This window comes from Zerene cesonia, chromosome 19, assembly GCF_012273895.1.
Source record: "Zerene cesonia ecotype Mississippi chromosome 19, Zerene_cesonia_1.1, whole genome shotgun sequence".
NCBI classification, from domain to species: domain Eukaryota; kingdom Metazoa; phylum Arthropoda; class Insecta; order Lepidoptera; family Pieridae; genus Zerene; species Zerene cesonia.
Window position 1 is genome coordinate 3,288,005 of NC_052120.1, and position 18,304 is coordinate 3,306,308.

At 32.1% G+C, this 18,304-nt stretch overlaps 2 protein-coding genes across 2 annotated transcripts; one reads left to right on the forward strand and one right to left on the reverse strand.

The window, feature by feature from the left end:
* The first annotated feature begins 5,633 nt into the window (after positions 1 to 5,633).
* LOC119834304 lies at positions 5,634 to 10,824 on the forward strand. The gene is made up of 6 exons (XM_038358644.1): positions 5,634 to 5,894; positions 7,330 to 7,586; positions 8,993 to 9,128; positions 9,644 to 9,909; positions 10,037 to 10,223; positions 10,646 to 10,824. The coding sequence occupies exons 1-6, from the start codon at positions 5,840 to 5,842 to the stop codon at positions 10,714 to 10,716; spliced, it is 972 nt and encodes a 323-aa protein (XP_038214572.1). The 5' UTR covers positions 5,634 to 5,839; the 3' UTR covers positions 10,717 to 10,824.
* A 262-nt stretch (positions 10,825 to 11,086) lies between these two features.
* LOC119834419 (pro-resilin-like) lies at positions 11,087 to 14,135 on the reverse strand. The gene is made up of 5 exons (XM_038358776.1): positions 14,040 to 14,135; positions 13,073 to 13,738; positions 12,685 to 12,874; positions 12,002 to 12,037; positions 11,087 to 11,444 (listed from the first exon to the last, which is right to left on the reverse strand). The coding sequence occupies exons 1-5, from the start codon at positions 14,046 to 14,048 to the stop codon at positions 11,155 to 11,157; spliced, it is 1,191 nt and encodes a 396-aa protein (XP_038214704.1). The 5' UTR covers positions 14,049 to 14,135; the 3' UTR covers positions 11,087 to 11,154.
* Between the last annotated feature and the right edge of the window lie 4,169 nt (positions 14,136 to 18,304).

Consider the following 18,304-nt stretch of genomic DNA (forward strand, 5'->3'; position numbering starts at 1 on the left):
ATAGGATAAAGCAACAAATTATTTTAGTTTACAAGTACGACCTACATATTCCAAATTAAAAGAAAATATTAATGAAAATTTACTTCCCAATTAAGGCAGACGTGCACAGCTTTGTTGTAACTGTAAACAACGAAAAAAAATAAACAATGCTAGGAATATTGAAAACTGTGTACTGAATAGAAATTCAATTTATAAATAATTTGATTTCTTTTATTATCTTCACAATCCCCGCGTACATTAGCCTAATGTGCTGTAAACCAAATAATTTTCTAAATCATTTGCGGATAATTGAATATCGTCTCGTATTAAACGTATTTCAAAGAAATGAGATTTATGAAATTATAATAAGAACGAGGGTGATTTTTAATGGCTGATATAAGGGAACGGTTATTTATTGTAGATATTATTATTTATTATGGCGCCATTACATTAAGCTAATTTTCTATTTTAGTCTTTGGTCTGATAAGGTGATGATATTTTTCGCTGTATCTACTATAAATTTAATAAATTAATAATAAAGAACTGCCCTGATATGAATAAAAGAATTACAGTGTATTTTCACATATTGAAATTCCACTAAATTACAAAAAAGCTCAACTTACGTCGCATTATAAATCATAATCCCCCATCTTTATTTAAACTTACACGCAAAACAAAAACTATACATAAATCTCAGACAACATTAACACCGTTTAATCTAAATATTGGGCTGAATCTCGCCCGTTTTATTACAACGGGTAATTAATTATTGTCCCAGATTTGTCCGTCATAACCGCAGGTGTTGAAACACTTCCAATTCACACAATGCGAGATATATTTATAACTAGATTATGAAAACATATAATATTAAGCAACCCCGCATTCGGCTCCCGTATTTGAGTAATGAATGAATATTATAGAATATTACATAACCCGAAAATGGAAAATAAACTACAGTCCGACTTATTCATCGTGAATATTTATCAAACTTTTTTTCATATTTGTTGTTATAAAATTTTGTATGATAGGTAGTAATAGATAGTGGTCGCCCCGGCTTCGCTCTTGGTATATATCCAACGAAGACTAACGACATGACGCCCTGATTTGAAGATGAATAAAAATTGACGAAAAATAAGTATAAAAGTTAGGTTTAATATAGTTATACTATTCATATAATAATAGTTTTACACATTAAAGTTAAAATATATGCATCTTAATTGTAAAAGTTATTTTTATTTTAATATAAATATTTCTTATTATATCTACCAATAAGCTACGTATTCAAAATTATATACATTTTCTTCATTTTCTTCAAAACAAGAACAAAAGAATAATGTAGTCAAAATAAATGAGAGCAATTTCATGATTTTGATATTGACTAAGATTTGTTTCAAAAAATACATTATAATTCCAAACATTTCAGACTCCAATATATTCAGCGCCTATAGATATTGTACAGGCAAAGATTAATTACCATTCTGTTTTTAATTAATCTTGTGTAATATACAAGATATTAACAGACTCAGATAACACAATACTTAATTTGACGAAGAGCAGACATTTATGAAACTACGCGAGACTGTCTCCGGCAAATAATTCCGTAATCTCCCATTGACACCTGGGTGGGCTCTCAATGAATGTAAAACCTTATAACACCCCGTAGGGGACCTGATTACTCCACACATAACTTTTGTTATCTAACGGAATTAATAAGACTAGTGTGTACCGAACGAAAGATTTAAATTTCTCGAAAACTTTATATGTCGACATTTGTTTAATGTGATGTGTAGTTTAAAAAATAAATATGGTAAAAATGTTCATTGTTCCTATTATTCTTAAGAAATATTTCACCGTTATAAATTCTCACTCACCTCTGGATTACGCAGCATTATATTTATGTGATTTACGTCTTTTCAGATTTTTTTCGAGCGGACTCGCAATGTAATTTTCCTATTATTCGTTCGTCTCGTTTGTATTAAGTTGAATCTTTTATAAAGACGAGGCGTGTCCCGCAAGCGTGGCGCTTCTAATGATGATTTACTGGTGCGAGATCCCGCGGGCGGCGTAATTTTCCCTCAGTGCGGCAACCACACACTATCTACTACACTCGAGCAAAAACAAACCAAGGAGCTCCGTTTAATCATTCATTCCTAGTACAAGTAAGGTCGCTTCATTAGGATTTATTTCTTTTCTTGCCGGTCACGCCGTGTAAATAGTGTTATTTACTCCATGTTTTTCTTCGCTAAATAAACAATTTTAATTTCGGAACGTAATTGTTGCTGCCGATAGCATATGTTTGGTCTTTGATTGAATGTAATGTGGGGCGAGGGTCGGCAAACAACAGACCACATAAGTTCGACCGTCCCTTCGACCCTGTTTAATTAACGCGCCCCGAAGAGAATATGAAATGTTCTCAAATAGCTTTATTTACTGATAATCACATCCTACATTGTTTCTAACTTGTCAAAACTCGAAACATTACCGTATTCTCTTCTCCTATGAGTTTATTTGTTGGATCACTTTTACCTTTAGTAGGTAGCATGTTTACGATTTCATTTAGTAATTTATCTGTATATATTGAGTTACTTTTTAAAACATTGTAAAGTTGAAAGAAACGTACGTTAATAGGTATAAATTAGGTATTTACGTTTAATCGTCCACATACAATTGAAATTATCACCATACATTAAATAAATGTATCTATATTTTAACATGCATGAAATAATTATATACTTGGATTAATCTCATAATTAAAATCCGTAGCGGGATGACAAACGTGTTTTGTTAAATTTAATTTTTAGTTTCATAGCACTAAAATGCTTTATAAATGATCACGGGTGGCCTAGAGGCTAGGCGTTGCTACCTACGGTTTGGCAAAAAACGCGGGTTTGAGTCCCGCCTCGTGATCAAATTTATCCTATTCTTCCAAAATTTCTCAAGTGTTTTGTTAGTTTACTGAAGTTTATTTTAAGTTTGGTTTCTCCCGTAGAAAACGTATACCTAGTGCTTGAGTTACGTGAATTAAAAATACTATTTTGGTATGTTTTCAGGAATTTTTTATATCCATTTTGATTGAAAATTAATTAGCAACAGCCGTATCTACCGGCTATAGTTGCCGTTCGCATTGATACGTATACAAAGTAAATAAGAATGAGAATGTGTAGAGTTTAATCCTTATTAGTCATAATCTGCTAGATCAACGTGCAGAAATTGTTCATTTTGTTTATTTATTACTTTTGAGTTTACAAAGTTTTTAAAGCACTACATAAATTCGGCTCTCAAGTGTCATTAACCTTATAGGCCAAGTATTATAAAAGATACATTTCCAAATCGCTTCAATATGTATAATTTCATGATGAACCTAGACTAATTTATTACACACTTACAAAAATAAATCCAACGAAGCCGTGAAGAGTTGAAAATTCCATTCACAAGAGTGCTGCACTACTACCTGACCTCGATGATAGCCAGTGATCAAAGTACGTTTCGAAGAATCAATTCCTGTCAGAAAACAATATTATTTCATGAGAAGGTATGTTACAGCGGCATCCGTACGATTTCCCCGGCTCCTGTTTCATGTGAGTTTGGAAAACATCGGTTATTCATTGTTGTTTTTCAATTTCCGCCCGCTGACGCGTGGAATCGAAAATTGCGAACTTTTGTTAACTATCGTATTTCGTTGAAGCGAATAGTTAGCCCATCGTACACGGAGCAAGTCGACTCAAAAGAAACTTGTTGCCCACCGACATTTCCTTAGTGCCTTTCAATATTTAAACTCTTTCAAAGACTACAAATCAATGCATTCACCTGTTAGTCTTTTGTTATCAAACACTTCTCTCCTTAAAATAATACGTGTTTATTGATTTGATAAATCTGCTTTCTAATTGTTCCATACACTTAAACACATTTCGATATTGATCATTATTGACAAGATTATTTGTTTTTTTCATTAAAACTTAAATAATTAAAATAAATGATATATATAATAAGTGTCTATAATTCTATCTTTCGTAATAATTGTCTCAATTGAAAATAGTTCATTGTCTATGGATATTCTTGTTTCCTCTCGCGGGTGAAACCATACGGCATAGCTATATAAACCGCACTTATTACGTCATAGTTTGTATAAAACATGTGACAGTTTTGGTTGAGATTCCAATGAACGGATCAATCTCTCAAATCGTGCAAATAACTTGTGTACCGACTTCGCCAGCGACATCTCACATGCTGTCCATACGTGACTTGCTTATTGAACAAGCAATATGATTAGAATCCTACCTCTAGGGTTATGTATATGTAATTAGATAAATTACTCCAAGAAATAAGACGAGGAATAATAAATACACTAGAGAATCCATTTAGTCTACCTACGCCATCTCCACGCATACAAAACATAAACGATTTTTCGCTCCGCTATTATTATCATAAATTAATATTATTGACTTCAATACATAACACAGTCGAAAATCAGGACTGAGTTTATATATAAGAACGTATATATGTTGCATCACATTATTTAATATATTTTAACAAGAAAACATTCATATAATTAATATCACAATTAATATTAAAATTCGCTGAAAACTTGAGTGCAACGTCCACTAAAGTTGAAGTATGACTAGAACGCTGGAAAATTCAATGAAATCATAAAATAAAAATGTTAATATCAATTAAAGTCGTGTTCTATGAAATATATTTCAAATGAGTCATTGAGACGGGCAATTATAGTATTAACTTCGTCACACTGTTCAATGACTCCACCTAGGCTCTACACGCGAACGATTTAGCCCTGGGATTCTACGAACAATATGAAAAGGGAATTTCAAAGGAATTTCATGACCTTTTTCATTCCTTTACTGTTTGACTCCTCTTAATTACAAATGCCGATAGCAATACGTGAGCAGCAGTCTTACATAGCTCCTTTATACATAAAATATAATGTTTAAGAGTTAGTTTGTTTGTTAAAATGCACTATTTTGAGAAACTACAGGGCTTATTTCTAAAATTCTTCCACCTATTAAGCTATATTATATGTGAAGAAGAGAGGAATGATAGTCTATCATAAAAGCGCAAAGTAATTCTCCTAAAACCTTGGTATCTTATTATCCATCGAACGAGATCATTTAGTGGTAAAATCAATTTATTGAGTTAAGTGAAATACTTTAAATCGATGGGATTTATATAATAAAAAACATATACTTTAAACCATTAACTAAAGTAGTTTTTTATTAGTTTAAGTGAAAAATAATATTTATCTTTAACTTTGATTGATTTCTATTTTAATTTAATGAATACCTATATACATATTTTAAGTCGGCAATCCATACGTTGAGGCGTAACGTCTGCAAATGCTACTAACTGGCGCCATTGTTCACAATGACATAAAAAACTTCACAAAAAAGTAAGCAAATATCCATCATTTTTTAAACCTACTATGATGATGAATCAGTCATTAAAAATCTCAGAAAATTATTATGGATGAGTTTATTTTTTCGAGAGCTTATAAATCACCCTTCAAAATCCCCTTTACAAGGGTTGGATATTTATAATAATTTAAAATAAAGGTGCATAAATTACGCACGCAACACACGTGGAAATTTAACAACGACAGATCTGCGCATGCGTTGGCCACTCAGGTTTTAAATTTAGAAGCGTCGCCGGAATTTCGCTGGCCTATTTATTCTGTACCGTTGCAAACCGAAGTTTTAACAATATTAAAGCAATAACAGAGTGATAGCCAATTTGTTTTATAAACAATTGGCTTCATATTTTTAAGTTTTAGTATTAAAACTGCTGATAAAAAGTGATATGTGAAGTGATGAGGATAGTTCTTATTTGATATCGTGTATGATAAACAGTGATGATGGGAGAAATAAATGTTTATACAATAATACTATTATTGTTTGCGAAGCAAGGTAATAATAGCAATTATGTTGGTCTTCTTTAATTTTAATCTTATTAGCATCTTTTAGAATATAATTATACATAACATACACATGACGAATTTGTATGCATATAGCAGCGTAGTAGCTTAGTTCATAGTTAGTTTGTTCACTCTAATTAAAATGTTTTAATCAAATGATTTCGAGCTTTCATAAAGCACAATAATTTTTTATTTTCATTCTTTGGTCTTATTCGCATATAAATATATCATCAAAGTCATAGCATATACTCACTTCAGCAACTTGTTGCTAAAATTGGTTCACTTTCATAAACATATATCTTGTAATCCTTACTAACTTAAATGAAAAGTGTGTTTGTTTGTTTGTTCATCTGTCTTTCACATCATAGAGAGCGAGTTTAGTATATGATTTTTATGTTTTAAGATAGTTATGAAACTAGAGATTGATATGATATACTCTTTAATACCATGAAAATATATCTCATTTCAATGGGAATATCTTTGCGCAGATCCGCGGGCGGAAACTAGTAATTTTATAAATTATTTATAACAAAAACTTTCGCTCTCCATAACTTTCAATAAATTATTACTCATTCAAGTTAAGGATAAAGGAAGAAGTGTGTTCAAAGTAAAAAAAAGTAGGAGAAAATTACATTTTAAATTCAAAGTCAGTGCAGGCAATGTCACTGCAACAGTTTTCAAACTTAGCTGAAGTTCTTATTGCCGTTGACTGCCGGCAAAATGACGATGCCTTCACCTAAAGTCGAAACTTTATCTTGGCTCGCAATATTTACCTTATGTCTAGCGTTAAGCGCACGTTTCACTTATATAACTTATGTTTCTTAAAACTTATTGAAGTCAAATATTGTTTTCTTAATTACATATATTTGGGATTCGTAATGGATACATAGGTATGGTGTGCGCCGTGAATCAATTGTCAATATAGAACAGAAGCTTTTTCTAAAACGCGCGTTCTCTAGAATATTTCTATAGTTGGTTAGAAAGACGGATGATGTCATTTAGTGTTTCTAGTTAGCATCGTCAATAAATAAAGGGTGATTTCAACGCTGTTCTTTAAGTGTGGCTATTGGGATAGAGGATTTATTAGGGTGTTTATATTACAAGAAGATGCTACGAGTGACAATATTTTACTGAAATAATTGAAGGATTACTGACACATATGATATGTCTGATGAACGGCCTAATTAGTGATTTTATAGTAAGTCATATGTACTAAGTAAAAATCGAAAGGATTACATTTTTGTATTGAAAACTTTAAAAATTAAAATCTTATGAGTTCGCATCACCTATTACGATATGATAGATACATGTTATTATTATTTAATAATTACTAAGTAGTAAATTTTTACTCCAATCGACACTCCCCATGAGCGCTTAGTGCTTACTTTTTTGTATATAAACACAGATTTTGATTTATTTTATTTAAGCATTTGGCATTCGAGTGACCGAGCTCACAGTACCAAGTCATGCCGTGGAAGACGGTTCTGTCCTGCTGCAGTGCCACTATGACCTCGAGGGCGACATGCTGTACTCTATAAAGTGGTATAAAGATAACCGGGAGTTTTTTCGATACGTTCCAAGCAATAATATACCTTTCAGCTATTTTCCACTGAATGGAGTAACGGTTTATGTAAGTATAATACACGCTTACGCTTCTGCACGAATTGGGCCAGCTCGCGATCAAGCGACCCACCGACGATGACATAAAAATATAATAATAATAGATATTTGAATGTGTTGGTTTCTACATTTAAGTCTTTATTCTATCTCTACACTATTATGAACATATGGTTTTGTATATGAAAGTGAATTAACTGTGAAAAAGAAAATTTATAAACGTATGACAAATATAGAGATTTTTCTCCAGAATAATCACTGTTTGACAACTTTCATTACCATCACAGTAGGTATTAATTGTTAAAAGTGGAGTTTACCACCGTTACACCGTCTCCACATTATTGGGAAAACTTGTGCGCCCCAGTTCTCATAGATGAGGACCTCTCTAACCGTTAAACACTTGATACCATAAAACAATATTTAGGCAACGCTACTTGTTAAGTGTCTTCGGTTTAAACATTAAAATGAAGAGCGTTTTTCTTCTATTTCTGTAGTTTAGATACTGATAATAGCGATGAGTGTTTAAAATGTTTGGAAGGAAATTTCCTTATTGACAATCGAGTATCGACTGTCAGTTGACAGTAACCTATTTTCGACAGAATGAATCAATAAGGTCTGACTGCGTCTGGCCCACTAATCTTAATGTGAATATGCCAAATATTAAGTGAAATATTGGCGACACTATTTATTCTAGTCTACTACTAATTAACTTACGTCCCAGCTCCGCTTAAACTGGATAGTAGTAGCTTTCTAGTAATAGCTTTGAAGGCTGCTGGTGAAGAAACGATGATAATATATTAGGAAGCTTAACACTTCACATCACTAGTACAAATAAAAAATACTTTCCTGTTGATTATCTTTCCTCTATATCATACTATTAATATAGATACATATTCGGACCTATATGTCGGACCGACACCGGGTGTTATGTCAATACTTAAAGGTCAAGGAAAGCTCTAGTGTGACCTTATCAATTGTTTTATTAAATATTTCGTGAACGAAACATTATTTTACATGTTCAACTACTTTGTTTGTTTTCACATCGATTTATAATATGTTGCTAGAATCGTGGATTTGTTGATGAAATCTACTCTTAGCGTGATAAAATATTCAGCTTCAAATACACCGTTAACCGTGCTATAATATTTTTATTTATAGCGTGGCCCATCTATTTTAATGTTAGGTGCACGTTGACGTCTATCCTAAGCCCCACTTATACGAAGATATTATGCATGCAATGCAAATGCTTTTAAAAATGGGATTTTCCTTATATGTAACATAATTCAATGCCTATAATGTCAAGCATTTTTAAATAAAAATCGTAAAAGATAAATTATTTTGCTAGATTACTAACAGGATATGAATTTAAGTGAAGAACAAATCCATAATCAAAATCTGTCGCTTTAAACAGTTACCTACAAATTGAGGGTCCTGTCCCTCCTAATCTAAATAACATTAAAAGTTTTATTACAGGAAAAAGATTCATCAAGTAACGTCGTAAAGTTAGTAAATTTGACTCCCGAGTCTGCGGGGCTATACCGCTGTGAAGTCTCCGGCGAGGGACCCTACTTCGTCACTGTTTTTGATGAGAAAAAAATAAGGGTACACCGTAAGCACATTTAAAACTTGTCATTCAAAAGATAATCCTCGTATTTCATTACTGTGGATAGCTGCATGTAATTATATATTTATTCATATACAAATACCTAAATTATAATCTGTGATTACGACAACTTCAATAATCCTGATGTTTCAAATTTGGCACCGACTAAGCTGAAGTCAAATAATTTATTCGAACCAATAATTGCGTAATCCAAACCTGAATTTATGCCTTCGTATCGGTGATAAATTTAAAATCGATTCCTGAGTTGATTACATTACATATATGCTCATTTGTAAAGGTAAACCTTTGTGCGAATTTTCCTGAATTTCGAATGAATTTGGTAAATTAGAAGCTGAAAATTATTATTGTTCAAATTTAAATTCCAATAAACTTATATAGTATAGATATGTTGTGTTAAATTGTGTTATAGAGTAAAGATATGTTGTGTTAAATTGTGCTCGTCGGCAAAATAATAAATTTTGAAGTTTCTTACATTATGATACTGTATAAAATACTTTCAGTGTTACCCTATGACCGTCCTCGAGTGATAGGCCTACAAGAAGAATACAAAGTGAGCGATATTCTAGCAGTAAACTGCACATCATCAAGATCTCGGCCACAGACTCAACTTAAATGGCTGATCAACAATGAAGCCGCTCCTAGACGACATATCACCGGACCGTGGTACAGAATATCTGACGAGCGGCCTGATGCCAGAGAAACTATACTGCAATTGAGATTTATTTTGAAAGAGGAGCATTTTAAAAACGGTCTGCTACAGATTAAGGTACATGTTTCCATTGATATCCAAAAAGATTTCAGAATGCACAAAAACGAAAATCGCAGAATCACTTAATATTCAAATTATACAATATTACCGTAGTTTCTATTTCAATTTAGATATATTCTTCCAGTGCCAATCTTCGATAGCGCCATTATATCAAGACGAAATAGTGCATCACATTATGCGAGCGGAGGACAGTATCTTAGATCCAATACCGGAGGAAGTGATAAATGAGGAAGTCAACAAGATGTTTGGCCAACACACACAGAGAGAGGAGCGGGATCCGATACCTATAGCTGAATCGCAGAATGATCGAAGTAATTTGAATTGTTACGTTTGTAATTTGTTAAGTGGTTGTTGATATTGATTGTATAAAATACGTTCTTTGATCGTTTATAAGCTTAATAAAATTGGTTAAACAATTTCGTAATGATTCAATAATAAAGGGTTACATTTCTTAATATATCACAATATCACAACCACCCGCTAAAAGGTGGTTGTGATATTGAAATTTCATCGACTATAAAATTGAATGATACGCATGATAGTTTATAATGGATTTAGATTAAATTGCAAAAGCGTTCGTCATTTGTAATTGATTATGATAATTTTTAATCAAATTAAATTGCTTATTATAATTTTTTGTAAAATAGTTGAAGTTAAGTTACAATAAGGGGAATACTCGATTACATATATTTATATATAAAGAAACACTATATAAAGTTTTACATTGTTTCAGATTCTGCTGCGACTTTTCGTGCGTCGTATTCATCGATTGTAATTATATTATTACTAAAAGCTATTTCATAAAAAAGTAATTTTAAATATTTATGTCCTATATTGTAGCATTCATATTAATGGAGTTTCACGAAATCTCCTGTGATTTTTTTACAACACGATTGCATTAAATGCATTTACTTTTACAATGCGTTAGTAACGAAATTTTTATTTTCAAAATAAAATATACGCATTTGAGTGATATATTTCTATCGATGTGATATTTTACGTAAAAATAATTATTGAAATACATGAAAATAACTTTAATTTAAGTATCCCAACTGCACAATTTGTAGTGTTTGCTAATATAATACCAACCTACATAAGCAATTCCAAATGAGCTTTATCACATTTTTTATAAAATGTAGTTTTGAATAAACGCTTTAATAAAAGAGATTGTTTCGTTTCATTGTTTATTAACAAAGCATAAAATGGTGAGTATTTGTTTAGCTACAGTCGTAATTGTATTATTCAGTATCCGGATCCTCTAGGACCATTAGGTCCACCACTGGGGTAACCTTCGTCACCGCCACCAGTCCCAAAGCCACCACTTTGTCCTGGAAAACCTCGGCCGGGGTAACCGCTCTGCCCATCTTGCCCGGGTCCACCTCCAAATCCAGGTCTTCCTTGAGATCCTGAACCTCGTGGATAGCCTCCCGCAGAACCTGATTGTGGGTATCCCGCTTCGCTACCAGCGAAGGCATTAGCACCAGCATTAGCACCTCCTCTTGGGTAACCTTGGCCGCCACCACGACCGCCTCCTATAAGAAATAAATAAGGTTTTGATATGATCGTTGGCCGTTGCATTTAACAATCTTCCTGTTCAACATGTTATTATATAATAGCAATTATTTTGCACACGTTACAAAATAAATAGTAAAAAAATATCTAGTCTGAAGTGCATCAGCTAGATGTCTGAATTACTTAGATAATATATTTATAAAACCACAATTGTGTGTGCACGGCCTACTAATCATTCAATTTAATGCTGTGACCACAAACTTAAAAATTAACGAAATAAAATCGGTAAACATGTTACGGATATTTACTACGATTGATCAAGTGCATATACTTTGTCAACCGACTTTAAAAAACAGATAGAGGTTGTCAATACGATAAATTTTTTTTTAAATGATAGTTCATTACTTTTAGGTATTTGTGTGGACCGATTTTTTTCATTTATTATTTGAAAGCAGGTGCCACCCATGTTGTATCAATGAAATTTGGTCTAGTTGTGACAATTTGAAGGTGGTTTTGCTTTTTGTTAAAGCAGTATAATTAATTTCATCACATATAAAAGGAAATTATATATATTTACCGAAACCAGATCCAGAACCGGCGCCAGAAGCATCGCCTGGGGGAAATTGGTAAAATATAAAAAAAAAATTGGGAATTGTACATTACTAGTGATCCGCCCCGGCTACGCACGGCAATAATACCTGATATATATATATATATATATATACATAAAAAAACCTCCCTCTTAAATCATTCTATCTATTAAAACACCATATAAAAATCTGTTGTGTAATTTTAAAGATCTAATTCTAAGCATACAGACACACAGACTTTGTTGTATAGTATGTAGGTAGGCAGATGAAAACAGGTTTTCATATAAAGCGATAATATTATTAAAATTTCGCATTTATTAAAATTTGTTTCCAGTAGCTATTACCTTGAAATTTAAAATTGTATGATAATGAAATTTAAAATAAGTATTTTTTCATGCGAAAATTCTGACAAGTACATTTTATTTATTGCTAACGAAATTATATTAAATTATCAAACATAATAGAACTTTAATTATGTTTCCATTTATCACCCAAAAAAATTAAAAACCCAGTTTATAGTCCTTTCACATTACTGTATTTTGCATAGTCGTTCTAATATAATATATTTACTATTCCTAAGCGTACCCAAATACTTTTTAACGAAGATAATACGTTTCTAAACGGTATGTGTAAAAATTAATAAAAATGTATATAGAATGCGCAAACAAACCCTCGTATCGTATCTGAGGCTTATATCCATCTTGATCAGCCTCATACTCAACGATTTGTTTCCTACCGTCAGGCAGAACCACATTATATTCCCCTATCGCTACATCACCATCCCTTTGCTCCGAGTGACCAAACTTTGTACCCGTTTCAGCATCATCTACCTCGTAACTGAACTGATATTTGGCTGGTTCCTGAAAGGAAAATCTAGCATTAAAAAACATCATTCAGCATTTCTCAAACAAGACTTTAGTTATACAGATCTGATATTAGTTTCAAGATTACGAGCAATTATTGAGTTGGCAGGTTGGAGAGGTTGTAATTAGTTTTGGGACAAATTACTTTGATATAATTCATAAGATTTCGAGTTCATCATAAGAAAATATACTTACATTAGAACCATCTACCCCTGATCCACGATAATTTTGACTTTTACCATCTAAATCATTACCGAAATCAGGGGTTCCATAGGATGACGAAGGTGAGCCTCGTTGAGGTTGACGTCCTCTACCACCCGGGCGAGACGAGCCAGATCCAGACAAACCGTCAGAGCCAAAATCACCAGGTGACTGAAAACCGCTCGAGGGTGTTCCGTATGTACTATCAGGCCTTTGGGCGTTACGACCACCGAAGGGACTACCACCACCTTGTTGATTTGGTGTTCCGTAAGACGTCTGCGGACGACCACCAGAACCGAAAGATGATTGGCCACCGCCGAAACCAGAAGGGCCGTTGGGAGTTCCATATTGAGAGCTGGGAGAGTTTCCTTGACCGAAACCGCGGCCGGAACCTCCTGAAAAGCCAGAACCCCGGCCGGGCGGGCCATATTCAGAAGACAAGGATTGTCCTGAGCCAGGTGCGTTATAGCTATCGGAAGGTTGATTTTGGAATCTCTGAGATTGAGGCCCGCCCGACTGGCCTCGCCCTCTTTGTCCAAAGCCTGGCGCTCCATATTGAGAGGATGGTCCGGAACCCGAGCCAGAGGGAGGTAGGTAGCTGTTCACAGGTGGCTCACATTTCGTTGTAGTCCACACCAATGCTGTTAAGCAGATTATCCACTGAAAAAATTGCATCATTAGTAATCATTTCTTAAGATATAGGAGATAATTATTTATCCCTTATTTAAAAGATTCACTTAGATACATAGCCCTTTTAACATAGCATACATTTATTTATATTAAATGCATATTTTGAATAAAACTTCCTTCATAGTAACTATCAACAATTATAATTATAGTACTGCTTAAACTAAGGCACTGCTTACTATTATTTAATTTTTTTTTTTTTTGTCTATTTTTCTCAGCTTAAAAATAAATTTAAAAAATATGCGAATATCAAATTTTAATTAAATATACTTACTAAAATCATTGTGAGAAAAGTTTAAAGCGTTATAGAATTGTTATCCACCCTTTGCTCTCACAAAGGGCTATGTATGCTTTATGAAACTCGGATCCAGAATGTATTGAACTGGATTAGTTAGGACTTTATATAGGTACAATTGTTACGAGGAGCGTGATATCAGTAGTAATGCAAGAGCGTCTCACGCGTTTCGTGTCCCTATATTTAATTTCGTGCATCGGCCGATAGAAGCTCTTGTATAAATTATTGCGGCATTCAGAACAATTCAATTAGTGTAAGTCGAGTAATTTATTATGTCTGCAGATTGCAATGAAGTGATCTAAATGTGCAATGTCAATTATAGAGATTTCCTTGTTTTTAAGTATACGTAAACTAGTTAATGACGATATGGTTAACTATTTACAAAGTTTATATATACTTATTTATAAACTACCTTGATAGATAGATAAATAATACTTTATTGCACACAAAAATTTACAGAAAAACATAGATAAAACACAAACAAAAGAGATAATATGCACAAATGGCGGTCTTATCGCTAGGTAGCGATTTCTTCCAGACTACCATATAAAATTAAAAAGAGAAACATTTTAGAAGATTATTACTTAATAAAAGTTACATAGCGTCGAACTAACAACGCTAAGAATATTACGTATACCAACTACAAAGTCCATAATTTTTTTCAATGAATACATATTTATATCATTATAGCAAATGTATCTTACACGTGTATAATATTAACGATAGATCTTCCCCACAATTATTTCTGGAGTGCTACCAATAGCTCATATAAAGCATTTGCAATATTTCGTGACATGTGCCGATCTGTGTCATCCCGATCGTGCACGCGAGAGGCAAGTTGCGTAACGATCGCCACGAAGCCTTCATTAACGACATTCTCAATAGATGCATCCTTATATAATCCTATCAAGCACGGGAATGTACTTTATGAAAAACCGTCTTCTAATAAACTGCAAAATTTATTCTAAGCTGATAACATCTTTGCCACAAAGGATCAAGACCAATCTTTTTCAAAATAAAAGTTCATGTAATATATTAAGTAGTAGTTTATTTTATGTCATAACTAGCATTTTATGTAGAATTTTATATTAAAATTGCAAGTTTCCGTTTCGAGATATAAAATGAAGTGACCCGGACGAGGATGTAGATGTAGGAATAAAATCAAGATGACATCCAATTATTGCGCGAATGTCAGCGGTCAGATGGGTTATATCAATCTTTTTATATTTTAAATTAACAGTTAAAAATTTCTGGTAAATAACTTTTTATTCGTTGAATAATTAACTTAAAAATAAATGATGCATATGTACAGTAATATTGTAGAGAGGAAACTTTTGTGTTTTTGTATGTTTGTAACGTTTTCACGTAAAAACCACTAGTCTGATTGTAAAAATTCATTTACCATTAGAAAGCTGCGACTTCACTAAGTGCATAGGTATAATAAAAGAAACAAGGGCAAAGCCAAACGATTATCATTGTAATAATAATATTTTGGACTTTTGGTTTGATTTTAACGAGATTTCTTACTTACGCTGTTAACTGTTTTTATACATATCACATATATTAAAGTTGGCTTTATTTTACCGTCAATACATAATACAAGTATATACTCGTTCTAATCAAAGACGCCTACTTTCCATAAATGTTAGTTCCGTACGTCATCGCTTTTCATAATCAATTTAAATTGATAGATTGTTAACTTAAACATCTGATATTTTTATTCTTAAATAAATAAACCTCTTTTATTTATACTTCTAATCATAAAATAATGAATTTTGCATAATTTCACACCAAGTGAGAGGTGGTAAAAAATATCGAATAGATTGTTAAAAAAAGCCGAAACTAGATTCCTAGCAGAATTTCTTGTAATTTTTATTGCATATGCAAAACGGTACAAAAATGAAATAAACATATGCGACTGCATATTTTCAGTTTATTCAATCTTCACTGGGTTTGGAAAGCTTTTTGAGGATGAAAATAAAACTGGAAAATCAAACTCCAATTGAGATTGAAATAAATATATTTCGTTTGTCACATTCATCACTTTCAAAGTTATCATCACAATAATACACAGCCGAGTAGGTAAATGTATTGACAATTCTATAAATCAATATGCATAAATCCATGATACATCCTCCTTTATAACTGAATATTCAAAACATTTTTAAAACTCGAATGCTTCGTATAGAAATATATAATCTGTATGCTCCAACAATTATTTTTAAAAATATAAATGGATTTTCTATCGCTTGTAATTGCCCATATTAATTAAATTGTCACATATTTTCCGTTTTTACACACAAGAGCAATAAATAAAATTCGTTCATTTTTAATTGTCAAGCAAGTTACATTTTTCAATAAATTTATAATTTATATAAAAATATCTTTCAATTCACGTAGACTAGATTAATAACATACCTAACATTTATCACAGCTCCCTTAGTATTCATAATATATAAGACACGTTCGTAATTGCAGACGCAAAATGAATTTTATTTGTAGGACTTTTAATTTTTAACTGAAAACTTTTAAATAATCCATTGAAGTATTTAATAGCTTTATCGACAAACACAATGTGATGTTATATTTGAGTTTGTATTTGACCATAATCCTGTAATTTCGAATGTTAAGATATCTCAACAGTTTTCATACAAAAAAAATAAGTCAATATACAAATTGCCTTAATTTATTGACTTATTCCGCCGATTGTTTATAATTTTATAATAACTCAAATGATGACTGATCAGCATTGCCAATAATATATAAGAGTCTACTGAAGAGCATTCACAATACGATTTAAAATTTAATCTCATAACTTGCAAAGCTAATATAAATTTTACATACGATTGCATATTGCATAGCTCAAAATTTTCAACGTATATTTACGTAAACATTTCGGAGAAATATGTAGATATTTTGCAACATCACGATTTATCATTACGTGCTGATTAAAAATCCATTAAATATATTTAATGTAGTATATAGTATTACGTTTTATATAACATCAAACATAGGCAATAATTAGGTACCTATGTACAAATTCGAGTTTCACAATACATGAAATTTTGTGCGACAAAGTTATTTTGGTGACTGGCAAAAGTGTCGCTATTTTCAGTAACGCTAAATTGAGCGCAATATTTTTAGACATTCGTCCATTTGCTTCAAGCGCACTTAATGGCTTGAAAAGGCACGATATGGACTATTATGTGCCGAAGAATTATGAAAATTAATAAATAAATTAGAGAGGCTAGGCGTTGCTACGGTTAGGCAAGAAACGCGTGTTCGAATCCCGCCCCGTGATCGAATTTTTTGTATACTTTCAAAGAATTTCTCATTTATTAAACCAATATTTTATCTTTATGATATATGTCTATACAAATATTATTTAGCTGTTTCTAAATATGAAGAACTAAGGATTTTAATTATATTTTTGCATTTGCTAAACCATTTATCGAGGAAAGCTTTAGGCTTATACTATGACCAATAGGGGCTAGTAAAAATTTGTAGGAACAGCTTTTCTTTTCAGAGCAGATGAAGTTACCCGGGGCAAATAACAAATTTATATGAAACTGAAGAGGTCGTTTGTTTGTTTGCACGCGCTGATCTCAGAAACTACTGGACCGATTTCTAAAATCATTCCACCGTGGGGTTTCTATAAATTTGTGAGGTGAGCTCTATATATTTGTACCAAGAGCGAAGCCGAGGAACCGCTAGATGTTTATAATATTTAATTTCATGTTCTTCAGCATGTCTTTAGCATATGCTTTCCTGACTAAGTAATATGCTATACTCCAACAAATATATAATTTTTACCATTTCACCAAAATAGCCTTGTGTAAAGTATTTAACATTTCATTTAATATAAATATTTAAAAGTTTATTTAAATTGATGATATGGCGTATTATTTCTTGTACATAGCTCACACATAAGCATAAATTAATCAAAACTAACACAGATGTCATCTAAGCTAGGAGTGGGAACTAATACAATCTTATAATTTAACTAGACTAGACTTAATTTTAGATTGATTTGAGATTTAAATCGCGATTTATTGTACTATTTTCCTGTAACAAAAGGATAAATTGTTTACTAATGTCATTTTTTTTATTTTTTATTATTCGTATCAAACAGTCTTATTTAAACCAGTGTATATCTAAAATATCCATCTGTATCATCTTCTATACATCTGAAGTATTGTCACAATATTATACAAATCTTTAGTTGGAGTTGTGACAACTTGGAA